The 18,524-nt window shown below is 42.6% G+C and overlaps 1 protein-coding gene across 1 annotated transcript; it reads right to left on the bottom strand.

Moving 5' to 3' along the window:
* Positions 1-1,701: 1,701 nt before the first annotated feature.
* Positions 1,702-16,796, bottom strand: VPS37B (VPS37B subunit of ESCRT-I). The gene is made up of 4 exons (XM_086623324.1): positions 16,692-16,796; positions 7,888-8,059; positions 7,166-7,248; positions 1,702-6,037 (listed from the first exon to the last, which is right to left on the bottom strand). Exons 1-4 carry the CDS (start codon positions 16,794-16,796, stop codon positions 5,537-5,539), a joined length of 861 nt encoding a protein of 286 aa, XP_086479450.1. The 3' UTR covers positions 1,702-5,536.
* Between the last annotated feature and the right edge of the window lie 1,728 nt (positions 16,797-18,524).

Below are 18,524 nucleotides of genomic sequence, written 5' to 3'. Positions count from 1 at the left end.
GGCATCTCTGAGAAATTGGCCCATCCCAAGCAGTGGTTGCTAGAATGACGTGCAACTTTAAGGGCACGTAGCAAGGTGTGAAATTAGCTTCAGTGGTGAGAGGAAACGTTTTTAGCTTTGAAGGAAAAAAGCAATTCCTACTCATCATCTGCAAGAGTGCAGAAAAAGCACCCTTGAACAGGCTGGAGATAATAAGTAGGACTAAGAGCCTGTAGCTCACAGCAGTATCCAGGGCTCAAGGTATGGACTAGCAACAGTCTTCCAGCCTCAGCAGTCTGTGATTTGTCCTGTGGATAGGGAGAAAACCAGAGATTTGGCTTCAGGTGAGGCTGAGAACCCACCGCAGGCTGCTCAGGGACAGCCTGCTTTAGGGACAAGATGTCAGCTGGGGCACCAGTCTCAACAAGGCTTCCCTGAAACTTCAGCTGAGACAAAAATCTCTCAAAAGAATTCCAAGCAATCCATGTCTTGTTTCTAGTGACAAAGTCTCAACGAGGTGGACAGACATATCTGTAAAAGACTTGTATCAGGGTTGATTAATATACGACCAGAAGAGGACTCAAATTACAGGAACAAGTCCTACTGGGAGATCCGCGCAGGCTTGCACAGCCTCCGAAGCCAGCTTCCAAAGAGAAGAGACTCCTCAAGACAACATGAAATACTGCCACTGTATCACCAACACGCCACTTCCCGTTTTTGTGTTACTCTGCTTTTTTTTTTTATTAGCCATTACACAACCGACACGCGAGTCCCCGACCTGGGAGGGTCTGACCGTACCGAGTTCCTTTGCACAGGGACCGATCCCACCCAGAAGGATGTCTGAGTGCACGTGAACCACGTGGAAGGGCCATCCTGGCCCCCATTTTGGAACGGGTGCTTCTTGAAGTTTTGTGCACACCTGCTTGGAGGTGCAAAACACGGGCGTTGCTGTGGATTTCTTAGAAGAGTCGAGTTGAAGAACCAAAGCTTTTACATAACACCATCTCCTTCCCTCGCCCACGTGCACCAAGTCAGCGCTGGAAGTTTTCCTCATTTCTAGTTTCCTATTTCTGCATCAGCAGAAGGTTATCAAATCTCCGTAGCCACCACAAATGAAACGTATCAAGAAAACTTAAAAAAGGGATTTTCTTCCATATATTATCAGTTATTCTGCAGTAGGACTTCTATTTCACATTGCTATTAAAGTGACAGATATTACAGAAAATTACATCAGGTCTTTTCTGCTCTCTGACTCATATTCCTAAATAACTTTGGTTGACTCATTTCTCCTAACTTGACTTGGCTGAAATCTAAGTTTTTCCTCTATTAACAAATAAAAGTAGCTTTCCCCCTTCATTCAGCTTTTCCAGGTGAAGATTCTAAATACTTCCACTATTCCAGCCAACCGTAGGAAACTAAAACAAAAGCGAAGGGATTCTACCTGGCAAGACAGCCCACCTACCTCGTTGCCATGATTACAGCTTGCAGAATTTACGCTGAGCATACTTATCCTGTATCAGCTACATACAAAATGGACTCACTATATCCAGTCACTAAAAACATGACCAACAGATTTACTATGAATAATTAAAGTTATTTTCTTGCAAATTTATGTTCTACATTCACCTACAACTGTTGCTACACAAAACCAACCATTAGTATTGAAAAATACTGACGTAACTCCACCGTGATTAAATGAAGCCACAACAGGAACACGACACCAAGAGAGATATGCTATTTTATTTAAAATCAGACCACAGTAGATTACAGGAAAACTTATTATGCAAACAAATCCACTGTACGTTTCACAACTTGCTAGGCATAGAAAATTGCCCCTTTATTAGTCTGTCCAGGGTTACACAGAGGAACCATTCAGGTGCAGGACGACTCTACCTTCTCAGAACTCATTGTTTGCTCTATAATCAGGTTAAAGGAATTGTTGATTTGAGCTCTGTATCTAAGTCATTATTCCAGTTTGAGAGGGCAGAGAAGTCCCAAAAGAGGTCGAGACTGAGGTTATGGAAGTTGGGGCACTAACTATAATGGTTACCCATGACCGGACTGTGCCCAGGGCTCTGCCTCCTGGCATCACATGAAAGCTTATATTCTATATAGTCCCTCCAGGGTCACTGGTACAAACGTGACCTGTGTGGATCAGCTCTGCTAGAACAACTGACTCCGTTTCCTCTAGGAGACAGCACTGAAGTGCAGGGAAACTCATCCTGGATGAGTTAGAACCGTTCAATGCCGATCATCAAACAACCTAACCACATACAACTGAATTAGTCATAACTTACAAAACTGCATACAAAAGACTGGCAAACGTAATGCCACCCAAAGAGAGCATTTTCAACGCTACCAACACTCTAAAGCCGTGTTACACATCATATTTAAAAGATTTTTCTCCACTCCAATTGCTTTGGGGAAGTATATGCTATTTGCAGCAGACATTAAAAATCCTCAAGACAACACAATAATATATATATTTTGGCAAGCGTACTGAGCCACCCCCTCTCAAGACTCAGCTTGCCTATGGCATTTTAATCTCACTATTTTATAAACAGTGCAAATTAGTATGATTCTACACATCCTAGCCATAGCAGAATTTATTTATTAGCTGTAACAGAACAGGAGAAGCTGTCGAAGGGCAACGGGTCGAAAGCGCCGACACATCTCTTGCCCGACTCACTCAGGTTAGTGTTTCATAATGTCTGTTTCTGAAAGGATTTAAACAGCTTTCCACAGCGTTCTTCCTCCTTTACCCTCAAACATTACCAGCAGTCAAGTATATATTTACAGTTTGTGCGCACACACACGCAATTAATGGCAAAACGTTTCCCATGAGCAGCTGGATTTCAGTTATGAGATCGCTATAACTGAAACATCACATTAGTTACATTTTCCATGTTCAAACTTATCCATCAGTGAAGGCAACCATAAGCTTACAAATGGCAGATACAGCCTTTGTTTTTTCTGAAGTATGAGGGTGAGCTTTTTTTGTAAAAGAAAGTGCTCTTGAAGAGCCCTTAATTTAGAGTTAAGCAATGGCCATTCAAATGATAAAAATGCTAATATCCTACTATTACAATCACAAGTAGTGATCCTAAGGCACATCAGCCACATGCATATGCAATAATGCATTGTTCTGCTTTCAGACAGAAAAATTGCATCAGCTTTGTCTGTATTTAGTTTGCACAAGAGTTTGTTTTCAGATAAAGTATCCCTGAAAGGTCATGTTATCACAAAAGTTACCAAAAGACAGAAAATTTAACAAGTAGTAAAAATATTTTTGGACTATTACCACCAATAAAGTTAGATACATAAAATGCAGTGCAAATCCACAATACACTTATCTATCACCTTCATCACTTCTGAGGATTTTCAACCCTTGGAAAAAAAGTTGGCACTTGATAAGTGTAAAATATACCTGGTTGTTTTTATTAAACGTCAGCAAAACTAATTTGAGAGTGTTTTAGGGTTTTTGTGTAGCAGGCTCCAAGCACGAATTTCTGTACTCGGTCACCACCCTGGTAGCCCCCATCCACTTTAATTCCTTCCAGGACACAAATCGTTTCTACAGCAGACTTGGGTTTAGCATTCAGATACAACAGTTGCCATCCAAATACCAGCACTAATAGCACAGCAAAATTACTTTGAAACGAGTCATAATTAACCATGCTTATACGAAGCTTCAGTGAGAAAATAATACCAAGATAAGATACATTATTTTTAAAAAAAACATATCCTGTACCATCACTAGATAACAGAAAAAACACACTTTGCAAACAAATCCAATGCACATTGCTTCACAAAATCCCCCATTATAGGAACTTTCCAGACTTACACTGGGGAATTGGTTCAGATGCCAATAACACTGACCAGCCTTCTGCCCTGTGTCTTCAGAAGGCAAAACAAGCCAAATAACCGTATTTTCAGAACAGAGAGCTTCCTGTTATGAGCTTAATTTCAGATTAGTATTTGCTAGCAACCACCACACTCCAGAGGAAATGATTAAGGGACAGTCAAGGGCCTTACATAAAGAGAAAAAAAAAAAAAAAATCTATTTTAACCGAAGCTGTTTGTAGTCCAGACTTCCAAACAATGTAGTGCATTCCAGGGCAATGATATGAAAATGCTTCAAAATAATGCAGGGGCTAGGACAGATTCTGGACTGTGAGTTTCTTAAATTACTATGAATTAGTTGAAAGTTGTTTCTGGATATGAGAAATTGATAACAAATTTATGGATACATTCTGCACAAGCAACAAGTGTTAAGATTTGCCTCCCCCAACGCTATACTAAAATACCAGCATGTGTCTGCACCTTAGGCTTCAAGAGTCACATTGAGGGTGAAATCTGAGCTTCCTGAAAAAGCCCCCCCTCCAGTGGCATAAGAAGTCAAGAATGGATTATGTAAGATGCAAACAGCCACCACAGAGTTCGAAAAAGCTTTACTGTTTTGCCTGCTTGCAGAGAAATGTTAGCTGCAAATTTCAGATAGACACACATGTCAAAAATTGCAAAACTAAAGGAAAGGGGAAAGTTAAAAATAGTTCTGCCAAGCAACAGACTGAGTTTGAGGGAGAAAATGAAATTGTGGAGCTTCAAGTGGGCAATTACACAACGTGAAAACCCAGTATTTGATTAAGAAAATACCCTGCCTAGATTCCTGGAATCACATGATATCAAAAGCTAAGCACCTGTGTAAAAAAATCACTTCTGTATCCAAGGCGTGGAAAAGAAAAAAAAACAAACAACCATTAAGAAAGAGTCTTAATAGGCAAGGGAATAAAAATGCCTGGCAAGGTTTCTATAAAACTCTAAACTGGCTCTACAAACAGTTTAGTTTAATTTCAAGAGACCAGGACTTTCAGGATATCAAGCTATTTAGGACTGGGAAGAGTGTGTACTTCTATTACCAAAAGTCTAAGGTAAGAAGTGAAATGTAGAAATGAAACTCTTGTAACCTTTACTGACTAAAAACCACACGAGGTTTTCTTACAAGAGTTTCAGCTCAGCGAGCCCTGAAAACGTTACGCACCTGGCCACAAACACCACCGTCTGGGCACACTGCAAAGGATGCTGATGCGGTCCCATGGCAACTCCTTGCCCAGGACTCAGATATGGTTGTTACTTCCCAAACACTGGCACCGACACAGAATTCTTTAGAGGGAAAAACAGCTCCCAGTTTGCCACATGTACATCCAGCTGCGATGGGAATACATCAAACCAGAACAGGATGCTGATTTACCTTCACTAAAGAATTCAGAGCACGATTCGATTTGTCAGGAAATCAATCCACTGTACGCTGTTTCACGATTTGATGGATTTACAAAACTTAGACCCTATCACCTTCCTAGAAAAACCTTGTCGTCACTGATATTTGAAAACAAAAATAATCACATTTACCAAACGCAACTGCAAACCTCTGTGCCACAGCTCGAATTTTGTACTTTATTGTGCAAAAAACAGAGGCTTTCCATTGCCTACATTAAGTCTGTGATGGGAGAAAAAGGAAATATAAGCACCAATACATAAGTTAGGCGCACCAAAATATTCACTGGAGGATAAAGCCAGGATGTGGCGGAAGGCGAGGCGGTCTTTGGGGAAGAGCTGGAGGATACTGGGGTACAAACTGAGATGGGTATCCTGGCTGTGGCATTTGACTTGCAGACTGAACTCCTGGTCGAGGGGGGAGAGGAGGATACGGAGCACCTGGATAAGAAAAAGCTGGTCCTGAACTTATGGCTGCAGTAAACGGAGTAGGAAAGCATCCTGCTGGGACTGAAGAAGGTGGAGGGGGTGGTATTCGTCGGGGCACAACTGAAGGAGGAGTGTTTGCATCCGAAGTGTAGGAATCTTGAGGTGCTGGTGTTGCCTCGGGTGCTCTTGGCTGAGCCTGTGGCTGAACCTGTGGAAGTCTCTGTCCCTTCAGCACCATTTCTTGGAGCTTCTCAATTTTCACACGACGCAGGTGAGCCAGTTTACGCTTGCTCTGGTACTCATCGATGAAGGAATCCAGTGGTATTTCACCGTCAAGAAATTTTTCTGCCATATTCTGTCAAATATGGAACAATCTCTTAGAAAATGGCATACTGCAAAAGAATCTAAATGGCTTATATCCTAAAAATAGCACAATTTTGCCTGTGATTTTCCAGCTTGCATATGGAAGATGACTGGCATACTAAGAATTCCGAGCAGAATTTTGCGTTAGTTATTACTCAGAAGCCCTGAGAGTTAAATATCATTTTTGCTTAAATTTATACAGAAGCAACAGCAGTAAGAACATCTGAATCCAGCCCTGATCATCAGAGATGGGAACAAATGAAGTTGGACAGCTTTCCAGATTGCCAGCTAAGCTGAATTACAGCTCAGTACTTCTTGCAATGCCAACAGAAACACTGACAACTCCACAAGCCTCCCTACCAAGAGGCAGATTATTGCTGTGCCAGGTTTAATATGAATGCTTACTTGTGGCTTTGGGTAAATTATGTTTAATAATTAAGAGAGGTGACCACACATACAATCATAAAATTCAACTTGTCCTGGGAATGTTTACTTGTCATCACAACTCAGGGCCAATAAGCAGAGTTCTTCCCTGTTGCCAACATGCTGTGTAGTTATAGAGAACATCCTACAGGCAAATGAGCAAACAAAACCCAACACTTCCATTATTCTGAGAACAGATCACCCTTCAAGCACTTGTATTACAGTGAGTGGTGACCACAGGCATCTAGACAGATACGTTGAAATCAGAATGGAATATTTCACCAGAAATGCTGGAGAAAAAACAGTGCAGGCACAGTTTTCCATTAGGTTACTAATTGGCATTTGTAATGGATTAATACATATACCAGCAAAACACCATTTAAAAAACATTCCACATTTACACAATATTAGTTTGAAGGCAATGCCAAGGAACTACAAGGGTTTGGCTTTCTTTTCTGAAAAGGAGCATTTTCTCTCTTAAACCTCAAAGATGTTAAGAGTAAAAAATTACTCATAAAAAAAATTTCTCGCTGAAACCAATTGAACCTTGTTCATTGAAGCTCAAAGCAAAGATCAGACCACGTTCTTAAAAATCTCTCTTTAGTCCATTACATGTTCAACACTACACCGCAGCTATGGACATTCCAAGTCTTCAGGAATGAGTACAAGTGGCAGAACTGAAGGGTACTGTCGTTACCTCTGTGTCTTCCTCAATCTTAGCCCCCTCTGTCTGAAGCAGCGCTAGCAGTGTCTCCAGTGAAGCATTACTGGATTGTCTGTCTGCAATGGCACAAAAAGAACAGTAAATGGCAGCTGGCTCTAAGTGACTTCTAACTGAAGCCATACAGCCTCAGGAAACATAAAAATTTCTAAGGCGTCTACGTACAACTAGCATACTCCATCGTTCTAGAAAGTATGACCCACAGTAAGGAAAAATATTAAGTAGTTTAGGAATATTGTCAGTGCTAAAAGCTGAAATTTAATTACAATGACATATTTACAATATTGAAAGACAAAGCACTTCAAGTGCAGGATCAGATGTATGATACTTCATAATTCAGTATGAAATGAGAAAGTTAAATCCAATATTCCGTTTGATTTATGATTACTCACTGAAAATTCAAATTGTGTTTTGCTTTTCAGCAAGGTAAACGAATTTAATCATTTAAGAGAACAGAAGGTCAACAATAGGCAGGTAACCACACAGTAATAAAAAGAACCCACAGTATCTGTTACAGCAAGTAACAGATACTACATAAACCATTAGAAGCATGATCTATTTCAGAACTACAAAAGAATGACATTTCACTTTGTACCCTAATTCACACAGCTACAAACGAGACACCAAACAAAAAACACGCAACAGATTTACATTCACTTAGAAAACAGAGAATCATAATCGTCCACAGAAAACGTTACCTAGTTTTGTTTTCTTTATCTGGTATGCTTCAAAAAGAACTTGCAGCTTTTGATATTTTTCAGTCAAATTTGCTTTCAAAGACTCCAACTTTGGCTGGTACAAAAGATTGCCTTCTGCCAGGCTGCGGTTGCTGGCAAGAGTCATGTCCTTGCTGTGTTGAACATTTTGAGCCTAGGAAAAAGAAAAAGCACGTGAAATGAAAATGAAAATCATAAGCAAGACTAATGGTTATTCAGACAATATGAGAAGTTAAAAACTTCTAAATAAACAACAATATTAAGCTCTCTGTAAAAATCAGTACCGTAGTATTGGACCTGCAACTAATAACAATACTTTTGGACTTACAATGAATGGTGGGAACATCTACTGACTTGGTGGCTACGGTCAGCTCCAGCTATTGCACTCTCTTCCCACGCTCTCTTTTTTCTGCTACACAAAATCCTTCCTCACAAACTGTGTTTTTACTGCTCTATTAGGTAGTACCTCTAAAAGGTACTAGTTTACTAGCGTATCACCTAGAAGGAATAAGAAGGTCTATGTCACAAACAGCATGTGGAAATGATCTAAAATCACAATCGACTGTTGGAGCCCATGGGGGAAAGACTTTCCGAGGAATTGCCCGGACAATAAGGATCTTCTTTCAGCTGTGAACACCTGCGAATGAATCGCTTCCTGAACAGGAATTAATACTGACCTGAAGACGCTTTCCTGCACATTTTTTTTCCACGAGCAGCAGACAGCTCATTAAAGTTTTCATCTCCAAGCTGGAAATGATAATTACTCAAAGAGTTTGTGTTGTGGGAAAGGACTCGAAGAAGCCCTCTCCTTTGAGCAGGGGCAGAGGCGTAAAAATCAAATTTTTTCCATTCACGCTCCGCTACCTGAAAGTGTTTTATATGAACCTTTACTCATCATTTAATGTAGATGCTTCTTCATTTCCACCTCATGCACTACCTTTACCATTCGCCCATGATGAACATGGACAGATAAAGCAACAGTTGCTCTTAAAAAAAACAACAAACCAACTTTGAATCCCAGTAGTAACATGCAGTAAGACTGCAGAGGAATGTCATCCTTTATCTCATTAAAATGCAGAAACCTAGGACCGCATCATTACGGTGCCTTCTCCAGAATATTCTTCCCCAACTATGTTAAATCAGTCCTGGATTAACGCCAAAAGCTTGTTTTTCAGTTTAATCCTTCTGCTTAACATATCCTAGCCTGAAGGCATTGCTCCTAAAGAACAAATGACAATTCTCAAAAAACCAAGATTCGGCAAGATTCCGAGTTTGCTCATACACATGCACGATTTAATCAAGACAGTCTTCATGAGCTTTGGGAGAGCTGAGTGTTTGGGGAAGTCTGCCCTGGTTGTCACATTAGATTCATTAAAATATTCAGACATCAAAAGGGGGAAAAAAAAAAAAGCAAGGGATCTGATCTCAGATTTTCAGTCTGATTCAACAAGTGGGACAGTTCTCCCATGGCACAACAGACTGATTCTATTAAGCTGCCTTGAAAACCAACGAAGCGTTTGGTACATTTTTGGTGACCTCCTACATTAACATCCCCCTTCTAGCCCACATCATCCCTGTTTAGCTACAACAGATCTTATTCACAGACAGCTGCACTGGATTCAGCACAAACACACAGAGTACTTTCCTCCTTCCACACTCATGGGTGGATACAGGAGAGCCACACCTCAAACAGGAAGAGAGGAAACCCAAATGAGCTATTTAAAAGCCCCAGAAAAGGGCAGGACCAGAATTCAGGTGTTCCTGACAGTCTGAGCACATGACTAGGTGCATCAGGCGGAAATACTTTCCATCTGTAGCAAGTGTTTCCAAAAGCAATCACTTCCTTTTGAAATATTCCTACACTGCTTTAATCTTCTAAATTCAAAACTGGCTCAACGTTATTTAAAACTATCTTTGGCCCCAGATATTGCTCTTCAAATATTGAAGTTCTACTCTCTTACATCCTGTTCTTCCTACACCACTTTAAAAAAAAACAATGCAGGGATAATGCCGAGTCCTTAAGTCTACATCAGCGAAAATAAATTTATATTCCAAAATAAGAGACACTGTACTTGTGACACTCTTTTGCCTTTTCAAGACCCTCACATCAAGCCTAAACAAGCCTCCAGCCCTACGCTTGCGTTCAGCTTGAATCCTTTCCAAGAATAAAAAGAAAATCCTCTCTTCTCACTTCTGGATCCAACACAAAATAATCTGAACTAAACTGGTTGCTGCCACTTCTTTCTCCTAATGATCTAATGCTGTTAGGCTTTTTTCCTCCCATTCTACATTTTTTCTAAAGATTATGAAGGGAACTAAAATACACACGATTTAATAGCTTCATTACTGGCACCCAGCTTCTTAACCAAATCGCCTGCCACCACCACAAGTTGTGTCAACCAGCTGTCTTCTGAACCGCCGGCCAAAGGCGGCTGCGTGCAAAAAGATTCACGGTTTCTGACGCCTCTCCTCTTCCATCATTTTAATGAGCAAACTGCTTCCTCCGAGCGACTTCAATTTGATCTGGTGACTGTGTTTTCAGTGCTTGTAAGGCTGATATTCTCATTTCAAAGCAGTTACGCAGTCAGACTGGGAAGACCAGTTCTATAAGTGAACTTTGATCTTTCTTCAGGATGAAGACCATGTACCTTTCCTCTAGAGAGAAAAAAGCCAGTGGACGCGAACCTATAAACTGTTCAAGAGCACAAATCCCAGAAAAAGGAACCTTTTACTGAAATCATGTATAACAAAGAGAAGAAGGAAGAACTCCAGAAAAACAGACAGAATAACACAAAAAGCTTCCTGAAGTCAGATGAGGCTTTTGTGATGTTTTTAACCACTACTTTTAAATAACTCTCCTGCCTCAAGTATCATAATGTCTCTCAACAGGTCTGGGGAGGGGAAGGAGGAAGCAAATGCCTAACTTTCTACAATTATTTTCTGAATAACTTTACTTTAAAATAATTTCAAATGTGTAAAAGCAAATAAATATGAGCATGGGATGACGTACCTGACTTGTAAAAATAAGAAAAAAAAAAAAAAAAAAATCAGTGTTACGATCTACCTACATCTAGCGCAGAGTGACTTCCTTTCCTGTCCTCGGCATCTGATATCTAGAAATTATACATCAGACTAAACTTAAACCAAGTATTTTTAAGACTGTTGCTTAAAATTTAAAACAGTTAAGGTATTCATAATCGCACTTTAAGTTACAGTGCTTGAAATTACACAGGACTTAATGACTCAACTTTTTCCATATTACAGCACTTCTAAGAAGGGCACATTTTTCTACTGAAGTTGGACACAAAACATGATTGACATTTAATGATCAATCCAAGTGTCACTCCTGAAGTCTTCACTTCCAGCATTAGTCTGTATCAAATTTCTTTAAAAAATGGACAGTTGAAGAGATGAAAAACTCAAATTGAATCTTACACAAAACCATGAGAAGCATCAGTTCCCAAATACAAGGTAAACTCAGTAATTATGTTTACTGAAACTTGAGCTGGTAAAGACCCATCCACCTGTTCAGGACATTTAAATGCTTCATGTCACTGAAAAAAACCTGAAGTCTGTGGAATGAGTAAATTCTCTTTCACAACAAATAGCACATATATAATCCCAAAGCAATGCAACTTGAATACAGTCATGAGATTTTACAACCCAGAATAATCTCTGGCACTGATGGTAAAGTCCATGTAATAAACTATTCTCCAACAGTCCCACTGAATTTAGAAGTTAATTCAAGGAATCAGAAAAGCCAATACTGTAAAATTAGCCTAAAAAGCCCTATAGAAAAACTTTCAAGAAACGTTGACTGATTCAAACCAAAAAAAAGACACTTGCAAAATCATCCAAGGGTCAAAGACACAGTACAGCATGACCAGTCTATTAAGATTAGCAATGCAGCACAAAGCCTGCTTTCAGCAGCCATTCACAGCTTTCCACAAGCCCAAGACAATAGTCCAGCAAGGAATAAATCCAACAGAAGTTATTTTGCTGGCTGAGGTGTTGTGGGACAAAAGTATGTCTTAGCAGGGAACTGCTTCTGCATCAGATATTCACCTGCTGACTGGAAGCGCAATGAAAAAAAGTTATTAAAAGAAAAGCAAACTGCACATGAGACCCTAGCAGAATTGCTAACAAGACTCTTGAGATCATGAGCACTTCGCCAGGCTTAAACATGAATCTGAAAACAGATGAGAAATACCAGTCAGAATCACGAGACATAACGAGACAGTACAATATTAAAAAGAACATATGCTTTTTTTTTTTTTCACCGCTAAGCTCTCGCTATGAATTCTGAATGGGACAAATGAGGCAACAATGCTGAGCTGCTTATAAAAGGATTTTAATGGCAGAAGGATTGCTCACCACTGAGTAGACCACTCAAATCAAATTGTGCATGCTGCAAGAAAATGAAGCCATGGACACAGAGAGGTTATTAAAGACAAAAATCATGGTTTATGCAGCACTTCAAAGCTTAAGAAGCTTAAAAAGTGAGTTTCTTTAACAGTAAGAATTTGACTAATTTTACTTAAGGATTTATTCAATAAGCATTTCCAAGAACGGGCAGCAGCAACTGCTCTGGCAATTGGGATTCTACTACTTTCATCAACTGCAGCTTTGTTTCATTCCACTTTTAAAAAAAGGAAGAAAAATGCTGGATAAAATTAAAACAGAAGCTAGTACTAGCTTAGCAACATTTTTACTATTTATCATTTACTCCAAAATAACAGTTTGCAACAAGAGTTATTTGTGCAAAAAAATCTTTCAGAAGCGTCACTCCTGTTCATCCAAAAGCACGTTCCCAGAGGAACAATTCCAGACCAGATGCCTCCTGAGATGCAGCCTCAGCGACTGGAATCCCAACTACCCACAAAGCCCATCAAGTGGTGCTATAATTATAAGTTTGCTTTGGCAAGCACTATGGCAAGTAGTCTCTCGGTACTTTCAAGAAAAAGTCTCTTAAGGAGCTATAAATAAAAAAGTTTTATGTGGCATCATTTTAATTGCTTTATACACAGCACACATCCACGTTGGTTTTAGGTTTCACTGGTCTTGCTCTAGCCTTTACCATTCCTACCTTCTCTCTTTCAGTTACACACACTTGTAAATTAGGAATAAAACACGCAGTCACACTGGGGAAGTGTAAGGATGCACATTTGGAGTGTCAAATTAATCCCTGAAACAGGAGCTGACAGGTGCAGAGTAGGAGAACAGGGACTTCTGTTACAGAAGATTTAAGAGTGTTTTTCATCACATACTGGTGGATGATAACACCCCTTCTAACAACATGTTTGGTGATAAATAATAATACATATTCCAAAGTAATTAGATTTGCTAAATTTAGGTCTTCTGATTAGCAACCTGATCTAGTTGGAGATATTCCTGTTCCTTGCAGGGAGGTTGGACTAGATGACCTTTGAAGGTTCCTTCCAGCCCTAACCATTCTATGATTCTATGATTACCTAAGTACTAGCTTTAAAAATTACAAAATAAAGGTTAAAAGGTAAGCTGCAACTCCTAAACGTTTACTCCAGAGGAAAGAGACAGCCAGAGCTGCAATTTGCACTCATCAGACACAGGCAGGTTATTCATTTGATGCCTAGCTGGAAGAGAGAAATTTGTACTTGTCACCAAGTCTAATTCCTAACTTTGTAACTAAATTTCATGTTTGGCAAACAAGAACATAACCACTTGCACAATGTGGTTTTAGGACAGGAGTGGGAATCCAAGACATCTGGGCATGCATTCACGTCGTTTTACTGTGGACTTTCTGCACTGCCTGATCTTTTCAAATGGCTTTTGAGAAAAGGATTACACTCAAAAATCCCTTCCGCGCTTGCCAGCATACTCTGAAATCCTGGAATGAGAGGAAGGCAATACATTTCTAACTTCTTGACTTCATATAATTAAGGTCTTGAAGAGCAAATAATTTTCAGCAGCAGAACTTCAGCTGTCAGTAACAATGCTGAAGTGTTACTAAAGTGCTGTTCCAATAGATAAAAGGAAAACTCATTTTCACAGGAGAAATTCATCAAGTGACCCTCGTGTCAGGTCACGAGTTCTCTCATCTATGCTGTTCAGAGTTATCACGCTGGGATTGACTTTTATAAACAATGTACTTTTATTTCACAAAGATGAATACTGCAGATGTACTACAGAGATCAAACCATCAGAAAAAAAAAAAAACCCAACCGCAAACCCTCCTCAATTTTAAAAGACCAGGAGTACCAGACAATCGGCTTCCTTCCTCTTTCTATCAGACAAGATGTTCGTTGTTCAAGCGCTGAAAGCCTGGAGGCTTCAAAAACAACTTTACAGAGAGAAAAAGCAGCAGCTTTGCTCTGTGGTGCTACATGTCCACGTACCTGGGGATGCAGCGGGAAGGACAGACGCACATCACGCCAGCGGAATACAGACGTGCGCGTGAAGCACAGCCCCACAATGACATACACAAACCCTGCTCAAGTGCTGCACATGAATACATTCCCTCTAAGGCAGGAAGGTGCCTATTTTTAGCTATGAGCAAGAAAGCCAAGTGGTTTTCCAAATGCTCCTCTTTGGGAAAAAAATCGTGGTTTTTGAGCTGGGTTTCCCTCGCAACGAGGAGAACAAAGGTCTTTTCAGTTATGTAACGATCAGCTTTAGCCAACTTTGCCACTGAAAGTACAAGTGATGTCAGAGAAGTGACTCAGGAATCATGATTTAATTGGCATGCCACAATGAAATTACGAATCTACGGACTTTGGAACAACCCTACTGCTTAGATACATATGGCCTGACGACCAAATACCTGCATGCGTAGCAGTGAAGTCACCATGGTTTCTCCTTAACGTTCAGGATTTCCCTCTCTCCCTCTTCGTGCCACACACTTGACAAACAGAATGAGGAAGAAGTATTCGATCACGGCCAATTCCTTCCAAGGTGGGTAAACGCATTTCTAGTCGAACAGACTCTAGCAGTAAAGCCTCCACGCACAATAAAAGAGGATTACAGCAGACAGTAGTACAGCCATATTTCCACACAGCCCAAATACCTCCAAACCTCGCCACACTTTCCAAACACCACAAAATATCCCCTCAGGCCCGGAGAACTTTACTCTATAATTTAAAAGCCTTCTGTTGCCAACACAAGAGGAAAACCGGAGGGTCAAACTGGGAATATGGTCTAATTCTGCAGTGAGAGAGAATCTTTTCTACTCTGGTCATGAGGTCTTCTGTCACTTCTGACCTACAGTCTTAACTGTGTATCAACAAAACAATAATAAAACCCCCCACAATGAGCCAGGCCTTCTGCTGATGGACCTTGTCAGAGGTCATGCTGAAACCAGCAATGCTGCACCCGTTTATATCTTTACAAAGTTAAGACCGTTATAAAAACCCACTGACTTTCCTTAAATATTTAGTTTTGATAGAGAAGGGTCCTCCTGCCCCCCGGAACGCCACGGTGCCTCTCAGATCTCTGCATGTTTTACTTACCACAGCAGTATCTGTTTCTTCAGCTGTTTAAGTTCGCAACGCATAAGCTCAGATGAAAAGTGCTTTCATGCCTGTCCCCTCTCACAAATCTATTGACACAAAGTTCAAAATAAAAACTGTCGCATAACGCAGCAAGTAAATTCCTTGGACACCTTATTATCTTGGCCTCAACCTTCAGTGGGCCTCTTCATCTGTAATACTTTTGACAATTTGGTTCGAGGTGATCCCGAACAATTTCCTCCTAAGTAGCAAAAGGGCAGAAATCTTAGTTTGAGGGAAAGCAATTATAATTGATTTTACTTAATGAAGTAAGCTTCTTTCTTGCCACTTTTTTTTCCCTAGGATTTTTCTTCTCTAATTGAAAAAAAACAAAACCAATAAATACAAGACCCAGAGAAGTACCGCACGATTCTTTCTTTTAAAATTCGCATATAAATGGTTTCATCTTATTTGTTGTTAGCTGACTACACAGTTAGAGTCTTTTAGGAGCATTTGTGGTCAAATAAACCTGGAACAGTCTCATATCAGAACTGTAACACACAGGGTCCACCGGCATATAGAAAAACCAGTAAAAAGACAACCACAGCAGGACGAAAACAGGCTTCTACTTTGTTTTAATAAGCTTAGATCCAAAAGCACAGCTTAGAGCCCAATACACTGACAAAGACATTCCAAACGGGCAAAAAAAAGCCCCAGGAAGCCTGACAGCCTTCCCTGCGCCCAGCATGCCAACTGGGGCACACAGAAACCTCTTTCAGATCGTTTTGAATCAAAGTTGCGCCGAGATCGAGACCACGAGTAGGACCGACCTCACCCCGACAAAACCCTTCACGGCGGCCGAGGCACAAAACAAGGGCTGCCTTAATGGAAAAGCCGATCCCACCTCCGGTCGGCCGATGTCTCCTGATTTAGCACAAACCGAGCGCTTCCAGCGCAGCGAGTCCTCAGCCTCCCTCCTCCGGCACCCGGCTCGCGGGCCCGGGCACAGAACCCCTTACCGAGGGCCAGTGAACAAAGGGCCGGGAGGGAGCGGGGCGGGGAGAGGGGCAGGCGGCGCTTCCCGCGGCACAGGGGCTCCGTGTTTACCGGCCATGAGCCGGGACCGCCGAGCAGGGAGAGGAGGGAGCCACCTGCGCCGGGGGTGGTCGTTAACACCCCCCGAAGAGCCCGCGGTGACGGCGGCGGCGGACAGCCAGCGAGCCCCGAGGCCCCGCGGGCAGCGCCCCGGCGCGCCGAGCGGGGGGCGGCGGCCCGGGAAGAGGCCGAGGCCCGGGCGCGGGGCTGCGCGGGGGCGCCCCTCACCTCTTCCATCTCGCGGGCCATGTCCTGTAGCTGCTCCTCGTCGTCCAGCAGCGCGCTGAGCTCTTGCAGGCTCAGCGCCTCCAGGCGCCGCGCGTCCAGCGCCATCCCGGCGCGGCGCGGCACGGCGCGGCTCCCCCCGGCCCCGGCCCCGGCCCCGGCCCCGGCCCCGGCCCCGGCCCCGCTCCCGCCGCCGCCGCCGACCGGAAGTGCCGCGGCGGTGTCGCCCCGGCGCGGGCTGGGCACCGCCCTCGGCGCCCCCTACTGGGGGGGCGGGGCGTACCAAGGGGCGGGGCGTACCAAGGGGCGGGGGGCGCGAGGGGCGGTACCAAAGGGGGGGGGGGCGCACAGGGCGGGGCGTACCAAGGGAGCGGGGCGGGGGGGGAGCTCGGGGGTGGGCGATACCAAAGGGGGCACGGGGCGGGGGCGGCGGGCGGCTGCCTGGGGGTGAGGCCGGCGTGGCCAGAGCGGGTCTGGGGGAGCCCCCGGCGAGCGACTGCATTGCTGATCTCAAGCCGAGGCTGGATGCGTATTTAGGTTAAAAATAGCTAAAAATTGTGTCTTGCCAAGCTGTGGTGCTAGGCCTTTTTGTCCGTCTTAAGCACTTTGTTCTTCCAAAGTGAAGGTCGATAAATGATCTATCAAAGATGTATTTTATAGCGAATTGAAATACGTTTGAATTGCGATGTAGCAAAAGCTCTGCGTCAATTAGAACATCATAGCTACATCTTGTTCTTCTGATTTGCATCCAAGTCACCAACACTTCACCAGGCACTCTGCAGTGACACGAGCAGTAGCTCTCCAGTTACTACTGACGTTAGCGTAGCTGGTAAAGACAATTATGCCTGGAAGTAATTAATTGTGTTAGCCTAAGTCGTGTGCATCTCCAGGCATGCGCCTTCCTGGCCTGCTTCTGTAGGTAAGGGATGGTGGGCGTGGGTGTGCTTGTTCCTGTTCTCCAGAGAACCAGAAGGAGCACGTGAGCCAAAGGAACAGGATAGGGAATGGCTATGCAGACGTTGTCCTTTGCATTTGGCATTTTTAATCTAACTGGGGGTAAAAAATCAATACAGTGAGCTGAAGCAACCTCTGATGTAATGGTGCTAAAATGTAATGATGTTACAGTCACATTCGGGAAGTGACTTGGTGCTTCCTGGCAGGACTTAATGAAGACATGACAGCTGTATGTTTGTTCTCTTGTCCTACAGCTAAACTCGGCTCTCCACTCCTCTCAGCCCCACAAAAGCCCCCTCTGTCCATATTATCCACAGGTAATAAAGACCAACGATGTGCCACTTAGTGCAGAGCTGCTGTACACCCATGGCACAAGGCAAGTGTATTCAGAAGGAAGGTAAGAGCAAGACGTTTGTGCAGCAGGAAGCTGAGCTGAGCTTGCTTAGGGTGGGGAGAAGGTGATCCGTGATACGGGTGTGTGCCCACTCATCCACATCCACGCACCTGCCTGTTCCTGTGGTACGTGCTGGACTCCTGCTCGTGTGGGGTGCCCTGTTCGGAGCACCGGTGAGTAAGCAGCTGTACCCCTCGGCAGTGACCCTGACCTTGTTGTTTAAAACCAGTAGATAGTTGCCATGCCAACACAATATCATATATGGTATTTGCACATGCCCATCGAAAAGAGAGTTACACCCTTGTGTTAAACCAGACCGTAAATCTGCACATGCAAACATAAACATGTAGAGATACGCACACACACAAATAGAAGAATTAGTTGATTCAAAGTTGATTAGTTTAGATTCAAAGAAGCCCTTTCTTCCCAAGAACGTTAGTGATTTTAACTGCATAGCATAGCTAAATAATTGGTATGGAGGGAGTGTG

Source organism: Tauraco erythrolophus, chromosome 19, assembly GCF_009769465.1.
Source record: "Tauraco erythrolophus isolate bTauEry1 chromosome 19, bTauEry1.pri, whole genome shotgun sequence".
NCBI classification, from domain to species: Eukaryota; Metazoa; Chordata; class Aves; order Musophagiformes; family Musophagidae; genus Tauraco; species Tauraco erythrolophus.
The sequence above is the reverse complement of the archived record's forward strand: the minus strand, read 5'-3'. Positions and strand labels throughout refer to the sequence as shown.